At 36.1% G+C, this 9,213-nt stretch overlaps 1 protein-coding gene across 1 annotated transcript in view; it reads left to right on the top strand.

The window, feature by feature from the left end:
- UBXN4 (UBX domain protein 4) overlaps positions 1 to 9,213 on the top strand; it is a 50,913-nt gene that overhangs the window by 9,345 nt on the left and 32,355 nt on the right. Inside the window, exon 2 of the mRNA XM_006880733.1 lies at positions 7,083 to 7,185. Within this exon, the coding sequence (XP_006880795.1) occupies positions 7,083 to 7,185 (103 nt within the window). The remainder of the gene's footprint in view (positions 1 to 7,082; positions 7,186 to 9,213) is intronic.

Here is a 9,213-nt window from a genome sequence, read left to right as displayed (position 1 = left end):
CCTTCTAAACCCAGCCTGGACTTCTGGTAGTTCTATGTTGATGTGCTGTTCCAGTCGTTTTTGAATAATCTTTAGCAGAATCTTACTTGCATGTGCAATCAATGATATTGTTTTATAGTTTCCACACTGTGTTGGGTCACCTTTCTTTGGAATGGGAACAAATATCGATCTCTTCCAGTCAGTTGGCCAAGTGGTTGTTTTCCAGATTTCTTGGCACAACTTGTTGAGCACGTCCAAAATAAAAATTTTTTAAAAAAAGAAATGCATACCTCTTTTTATGTCATGACTCTGTTTTCTTCAGGATATATTCCTGGTAGTGGGTTAACTAGGTCAAATGGTATTTCTATTTCCAGCTTTTTGAGAAAGTTCCACACTGCCTTCCATACTGGTTTTACTATTTTACATTCCCACAGTAGTGAATAAGAGTGCCAGACTCTCCACATCTTTGTCAGCATTTGTTGTTTGCTGCTCTGTTGAACTTTGCTATTATTGCTGGGTAATTAGTATTTTTTTTCAGTATCATAATTCAGATGTGCCAGATTATTTTTTTGTCTTCCTTATACATTGTCCAGCTTTTGCATGCATATATAAGGTGATTGAAATACCAAGGATTGAATAAAGCACAGCTTAGTTCTCAACTGGTTTGTTTTTAAGTCTTTTGCAACAGGTTTACCCAGTATAATACATTATTTGATTGCTTGGCTGTTGCTTTTATGGACATTGGTTATGGGTCCAAGTAAAATATAAAGCCTTCTGTAAATCCCTGTTGGTTGTGATCTTGCTTGTTCAGTTGTGAGCATTTTTGTTTATTTTGCAGTGTAATCCATAGTAAAGGCTCTAGTCTTCAATCTTCAAGTTTTAAGTCCTTTTTGCTTTCAGTTAGCAAATTTGTGCCATCTTCATATTGCAGGTTGTTAATAAGTTAAGAATGACCTGCTTTAAAAATAGTACTTTCTTTTTTTTTTTTTTTTTTAAATAGTACTTTCTTAAAGATACTGTTGGGATAAGTTTGGAAGAAGTCCTAGATTTATTAACAAATAATTGGAAGCTATTTGGAAATGTATAAGCATTCAGAAAACTTAAAAAAAAAAAGAAAGCTTGTGATGTTTGTGAAAAGGGATGAAAATCCCATGGAGTGCCAAAAGGAGAAACTTGCAGAAGTGCAGCTAGGATGCCGATGAAACTCTCTGTCTCACATACTTGAGCATGTTGTTAGGAGGGCCAGTCCTTGGAAAAGGACAATATGCTCGGAAAGGTGAGAGGATCGGGGAAAGAGGAATACCCTCATCAAAATGGATTGACACAGTGACTGTAGCAGAGGGCTCAGTATGTCAGGGTTCAGCTCCATTGTTCATAGAGATTGCTTTGAGGTTGTAGTCGGCCATTTGGAGATCTTAGTGTAAATAGTTATGGGTATTAAAATAACACTATAGGTCTAGTACTTGAGACTTTTTGTAGATGTGTTAAGTTTTTACTGATGAACTGTGTTGCATTAATTCCGAATATTTTAATGTCTTGAATGTTTCTTTAGAGATCATTAGCAGCCTGACAAAAGATTCTGTTGACCTGTTCCAAAATGCTGTTGACTTTTCTACAGTTTCAGCAAGTTAATCCCTAAGGTTGAATTGGATTAGTGTCACTCCAGGAATATGTAGATAAAGGACTCATGAAATGGCATTTCTTATAAATAGTTGGTATAGCATTGGTATGTCAGTTTGTTGTACTGAGATTATTAGTTGGGTTGCTGTGATACTGAACCTGTACCATTGGTGTGTCAAAAGTTGCAATGATTACTTGTGGTGAACAGGGTTTGGTAGAGCTCCCAGGTAAGACAGGCTTGGAAGCAGGAATTGACATCCACTTCTTAAACAACAGGGCCTTTGGATACTCTGTGAACATTAGAGAAATGATGATAGTTCCAGAACAGGGTTCAGATCTTTTCTTCATAGGTTTACTGTGAGTCGTTCTCAACTCAGTGGCTCTTAACAATAAATAGTATAGCACTGGTTTATGACTTTTGTAGTTTACAGCTAGAAGTAGAAATTTTCTTAGCTCTGACAACTTAACAATAATGAGAGGAAAATTGAAAATACGGAAATAAAGGAGGAAAAAGTTAAGAGATATTTTTATGCCTGGAAGGAGTGGTCTCAAGGGTACACTTTGATTCATTTGGGAAACATTTTACATAAACTATTAATTGAAAATTTAGGAGACTTGGAGAGGTTAATAGTAGTTCAGCAATTACATTACTGAGGATTTTACAAGTATTGTAGCTCTATAATTTGAAAAAAGTAAAATGAGAGTTTTGGATTTTTCTTCTTGGGAATGTTGAATAATATGACAAGAAGCTTAAAGCAAAAAGTAGATATAATTGTGTTTTGGAGAAGCACGGTTTGACATGGATGAAGTGGATCAAGTCAGGATATACTTTCATGTAGGTGGTAAAACATTAGGACTTAAGGGTTGGTTATATGTAGAATTGTAGAAGAGTCAGAGATAATCTACACATTATAGTTTATCCAACTAGATGTGTAGTTGTGTAATTTACTGAACTACAAAGACTGGGGTAGGGGTGGGGCTGGGGGTTAGTTTTAAGCCGGTTTGAGAATCATGTAAAATATACAAGTGAGGATATCAACTTGGCAGCTGGAGGTGTGGATCTGCTTATTCTGGAGAAGGTGCTTCTTACCTCCTTGCAGTATGTGGTTAGGGTCCCAAAGTTAGCATCCTCACCTGCAGCTTGTGTCCATGATTCAACCTAGTGATAGTAGCAGCTACTCCACCAGAGGGAGAGAAGATGGAACTGAAGTGCTCAACTCAGACGACTTTATAACTAAAGACTGAAATTAATTGCTAAGTCCAGTATCTTTAGTTTTTTAGTGTAAATGATGAACCATGGTATTATGTTAATGACCTCATCATATTAGAAGACATATTGTAGCCTTGATGGTACCAGTAGTACTCAAAGTCAAGGCTCTAGGAAATGCAGTAGTGCAAATCCAGAGCCAAAGAGCCACAGACCCTAGCCTTACTAATCCTGCCCAATCTCACTTTCTCTAACATACCTACCCTCATTACCCCAGTCACTAAATCAGTCTATCTCGAGGGTCTTCCTCTCCTGTGCTGTCCCTCCACCTTCCTAAGCATGCCTTGGGAAACCCTATGAACCTGGAGAAAGGACGAAAAGTTATACAGGAGATGTCCAGGACTTTCGTTCATAGGTTCGCTATGAGTCGCCTGCAACTAGATGGCACTTAACAACAACTACTGAGTTGGATCTGACTGGATAGGAGGAGATTGCCCCTCCTTCTCCAGCGTAGCATCTGGTGATTTCGAACCATGTGCCTTCGGAATTGCAGTGCAGCTTCTTGCCAGTAGGCCACCAGAACTCCCTTCAAACCCTTATTTCTAGATCTGATGTCACACAAAATATATTTAGATTCATAGTAAAATAAATTTTTTTGTAAAATATTTTTTGTAGAAATCAAAATCTATTTAGATATGTATTAGAGTTAAATGTTCTAGGCATAGTAGGAAACTTCACATACCATTACCTGTAATTGCAGAACTTTAATTAATTATTACACAAAATATTTATCATCAAGATAGACAATGTATGCCAGGTTCTTCTGCAAGCATTTGAGTTCTGTCTGTAAATAAATCAGGGGCGGGGGGAAGGAATCCTTACCTTCTCAGCATCTTCATTCTTCTGGGATACCCATAGTAAACAGAGAACATAAATATAAATACTATGTTAGATGGTGTCACATGTTACAGGAAGAAAGAAAAAGGGTGATCAGGGAGTTTTGTCCTTACAAATTTGGTGATAAAGACTTTACTGAGAAGGTGATACTCAAATATACAGAAACTATTTGGGAGTCCAGGCAGAAGAAATAAAATTTAAGCATGTTTTTCATATTTTAGGAAAAACAAGTGAACCAAAGTTACTGGAGCAGCATAAAGGGGAATGTAAGTGGAAAGTTGGTCAGCAGTAACAGAACCCTGATGTGTAGGGCCTTTGTAGGTCATTTGGCCTTTTTTGTGAAGAAAATAGGGAACGACAGACGTTTTCACAGAGAGATGGTATGATTTGACTTTTTAAAGAAAATAAGAATATCACTAAACATAGTATATATAAATTGAAAACCAATTTGTTCTTTAACTTTTTTCCTTAAAAAAAATAATAAAGAAGGGGGAGCTCTGGTGGCCTAGTGGCAAGAAGCTGCACTGCAATCCCATAGGAATGCAGTTCAGATCCACCAGATGCTCTGCTGGAGGACGGACAGTCTCCTGCCTGTACCAGTTGGATCCAATTTGATGGTGTGTATACAAACACACACACTCACTTTAAAAAAAGGAATAGATTGCAGATAGACTAGCTAGGCATATACTACAATCAGATGAGCTGATACCTTAAGTTGGGTGCAGCAGTGGACATGATGAAGGATATTTTTTAACATAGAGCCAACTGGGCTCATTAAGGATAATAAGGTATTTTGGCCTGAGAACCGGAACTGATGGAATTACTATTAGCTGGAATGGCTACAGGTGGGTAGGTGAAGAGGTGATAGGCAGAAGGAAGAAGTTTACAAAAAATACAGAACAATCTCATTTTTGTAAAATTCAGAATATGGTCTGAGAATACTGAAGGGGAAAAAAAAAAATCTATGAATTGACAAAGGTTGCCTATCTTTGAGAAAACCCTTAGCTTGGCTAATTTGGAAATTTTTTCATTTACTTAAATGAGCTAAATTTCCTTCTGTTAACCAGCAAACTTGAAACCATCTTAATCTATTTAAGTTTAGGTCTTGATAAAACTTTAAAAATTTGGTTTTCATTGAAATGCTACATACAGTAAAAGGGCAACTTGTGGCAGTGTGTGATGGGCTCACCTAAAGACCTTTTAGGGTGGGCTAACCTACAGAGCAGTGATTCCGAGCCACCAGCTGCTGCTTGGGAGAAATATAGAAATGAGTTATAGCCTTACATTTGAAGCCTGGTCGCAATAAACTTGACTTAAACCCTCAGATTAAAAACCAAACCTAAAAAACTGTCAACAGAAGTGAATTGGCTTCTGTTGACCTTGGAGGACTTTAGGAACATAAGTACTTTTGTGGGGAAGAGTTTTAAGTCAACAGAAAGACACAATACAGAAAGAGTATTGTGCTTTTGTTTTTTAAGATCAAATTGGCTATAATAGCCAGCCAAACAGACTTTCTTCTGATGGTTTCTTTTTTTTTTTCCTTTCGCCTTATTCTTTAGGAGTTTTTTTGTTTTTCAGAACTCAAATGTTATTTTTAAATCAGCTATCCTCAATTTAATTGCTGTACATACCATCATTTTCCAAGATAGGAAATTTTAGAATCTCTTTTGAATCCTACTAATTTCATATTTCTAGGTTTAAAAAACTGTTGAAAATTTAAATTCCACTGTTTCCCTGAATTCACAGTTGCTGATGTAAATTTTAATATAAAATATTTAGTCACAAAATAGTATTGCTTTTGTGTGCACATAGTTATAACATTACTTTGCTCTTGTCAGTAAAAATTAGACCATTTTTCATAACACTATAAACAAGTACTCTGATACAGAACAAAAATTACATATAGTTAAACAGGTACAGGTACAAAATTAGGTTATATTATATCAAAAAAAGTTTTAATGACTCCAAATATGTGTGGTCAGCTAAGCATATACTCAAGGAAGTGCAAAAAAATAGCAGAACCAAAAAATGATGACACAAATAACCACATCTAGAATTCCACTCAGTCTTTAATCAGGTAAGGTCAAATCTCACCTAGAGAAAAGAAAAAAGAACCTGCAGTTAGAAGGACAAAGAGAACGCATTAAAAAAAAAGAAAACTACATATTCACCTCTTCCTCACATTTTCCAAACCAGTTGTAGCTTGACTAAAATGTTCAGAATAAATTCTTTTAAAGGCATGACTCTATGAAAAAAAAGCTGCAGACATTCTTTTTAAAAAATTTACTCTGTGTGTGTGTGTGTGTGTGTGTGTGTGTGTGTATGTGTGTACCGTCAAATCAGATCTGAGTGGTACAGGAGGAGATCGTCTCTCCTTCTCCAGCAGAGCACCTGGTGTATTTGAACTGTTCACCTCTGGGATTGCAGTGCATGCAGACATTCTTAACTAGTGAAGATTTGTAGCAGACAAGCCTGTCCTTCTGAGTCTCAAACATGGTCCAAGAAGGCACATTCTGATTGTAGCAACTGACCAGTCAATCCAGAGTTCACTTACAACCCCCCTGCCTTGTTGGCTTGTTTCCATTACGTTACCTAAGGGCAACGGATGGTCCAAGCTGGAGAGCTCAGAGCCTAAATCTTCCTCTAATGAATATGATCTCTCTTCTGCCCAGTAGAATTTGCACTGTAGACTTCTCTCAGGTGTACAAAGCTGATGTACAGTCATTCACAAGAGACCACTGCTAGGTTGTGCATTTTGCGGGTGGGGGGGTGAGAATTGGAGAACCAGTTTTATCAACAGATACTGAACTCAGCCATTAATTATTAGAACTCAGACTTTGCTTTCTTTGAGAGTAGTAGCGTGTCTTCCTTGTTTTTTATCCTTATCATTGTTAGGATAATCTACCAGACCCACAGGCCTCCTTATAATAGCTGCCATCTGAGAAGTAATTTTAGGAACATATTGAGGAAAGCCTAGAAATCCTGGGGACCCAGGGGAAACTGGAGAGCCAAATAGGTTCAGCACAGATGACTCTGGCTGGTGAGAGTAGTCCCGTCCCACAAGACAGGGAAAACTTGGAACTTTTTCTCTACTAACCAGAAAGTGCTGATGATGGTTTCTTATTGAGATAATATTTGCATTATAATGATCTTTTAGAAAACACCTTTTATAATCTTAAAAGCAGAATCTAATTTTTCATTGTTCTTTATGTCAGCAGTGCATTCACACTTTGCATTTTATAGGGGGGAAATCCATTTTCACATTTGATAGAAAATATTATTTGTGGGACTATTTTAATTGAAGCTCCAAATTCCCACAGATAATAATTTACAATTAGCAGATGTTGTTTTATATACAAATCCTTGAAATGTTTTTCAGGTAATGATGAACAGTCTACACAGATGGCTGCAAGTTGGGAGGATGAGAAAGTGACAGAAGCATCCTCAAACAGTTTCGTTGCTATTAAAATTGATACCAAAAGGTTTGCTTATGTTTTAATATTTCATGATTTGTATGTGAAGTCTTTGACTGTGATTTGTGGTGATTCTCTTGCACTGTGAATATAATTTTTGATGTTCAAGGCTTATGTGGGACTTATATTCTAGTTGTTGTTTCCCATAGTAATTAAATATTACTGAAAAATCTTTAAGTTCTAGTCTAGTCTGCCAAGAAACTATATGTTATGTACCTGGAATGCAAAGAATACTGTAATCCTTAGTTGTAACTTGGAAGTAACTATAAATTATGTATTGAATATTTCTGAAAATTGACCAACCACTCCTTTGGATCCTGAATGGAATCCTTAATGGAACAGGAGTAAGAATATAGATACTTCTTACTAGCTGGAATCCCACCAACTTAAATATTCTCAAATCTGTTTTTGTTTCACTATTTTTCCTCTCTCTCCTTTTTCATCAGTTTTTAAAGAAAATTTTACACACATACAGAAGCAGTTGAATATATAGTGAACACCTCCTGCTATCCCCAAATATATTGATAATCTGACTGATAATTTTGTTATGACAAAACATATATAGCAAAACTTTGGCTGTTTAACCATTTTTATGGATACAGTTGAATAGAATTAATTACATTCACTATTTGTGCCGCATCTTCACTATGCATTTCCCACCCTTCACAGTAACTCAGTGCTCTGTAAACATTCCTGAGAATTCTTTGACATTTTATACATATCTATACATACATACATACATACATATAAATGATTATGTCATCTATGAATATAATAATTTTACTTCTTTCCCAAATTTGATGCTTTTTAATGATTTATTTTCTTTTGCCTAATTGTCTTGAACTTTTAGCATAGTGTTGACTGACAACAATTAAAGTAGACATCTTCATCTTAATTGCTGATTTTAGGAGAAAATGTTGCAGCCTTTCTCCATTGAGTATATTTATCGATAGATTGTTCGTTTATATTCTTTTCCATGTTGAGGGATGTACCTTTTATTTTTCATTGTGGTGTATTCATTGATTTTCTTATGTTGATACACCTTTGCAATCTTTGATAAATTCCACTTGAGATGATGGTGTATAGCCATTTTAATGTCATGATTTGTTTTGCTAGTATTTTATTGATGATTTTTGCATCCACAGTTGTGGGATTAGCTCATACTATCCAGAGACATCCCAAATACTGTATCATTCCATATATAAATATTTAAATACATCTGAAACAGGAATTTTAAATTTTTAACAATTTTCATAGTTCAGAAATAAATTAGTAATATTCTTTAATATCTGATACCTAGCCAGTGTTAAAAATTTTAATATGTCTCAGAGTAATTTTGGTTATGTATTGGATTTATTACAATTTGCTTGGTTCGGTAACCAAAGAAGGCCACATATTATGATTGAATTGACTTCTCCTAAGTTTCCTTTAGTTTGTAGGCTGCTTCTTCCTTCCTCACTGCCTCTCTCTTTTCCCTGCCGTGCTCCCTTATTTCCTCTCTCCATCCATGCTTTCATTTCCCTTTACCATCTCTTCCTCCTCCCTTCTCTCCCCTCTTTCCTTATTTCCCTTTCTCTATGCTTTCCTTGTAATTTACTTGTTAAGAAATTAGCTCATTATTCGTGGACTTTTTTTTACAATCTGAATTTCTTTGCTTCCATTCCAGTTGATAATCATTAATTTGTTCCTCTGGCCTTTTATTTTCTATAAAGAAATACAGTATATCTTGAAATTTGATATTTTAATTTTCTTCCCCCTCAAGAATATTTTGTTAATGATAAGAGGTATGCCTTCCATCAGAAATCATATAATACCTGGTTATCTCTTTTTGTAATGGTAGCAGTTAATTAGTTCATTGCTGTTGTTGTTGTTATGTGCCGTCGAGTCGTTTCCGACTCATAGCGACCCTATGCACAACAGCCCTAAACCCTGCTCTATCCTGCGCCTCTGATACACCCATCCCGATTACCCCAGTCACCGAATCAATCCATCTCATAGAGGGTCTTCCCCTCCTGCACTGTCCCTCCACCCTCCCAA

This window comes from Elephantulus edwardii, unplaced genomic scaffold (assembly GCF_000299155.1).
Source record: "Elephantulus edwardii isolate Elephantulus edwardi_28Jun2011 unplaced genomic scaffold, EleEdw1.0 scaffold00010, whole genome shotgun sequence".
Classification (NCBI taxonomy): Eukaryota; Metazoa; Chordata; class Mammalia; order Macroscelidea; family Macroscelididae; genus Elephantulus; species Elephantulus edwardii.
Note: the sequence above shows the minus strand (reverse complement) of the source record. Positions and strands in the feature narration are given on the sequence as shown.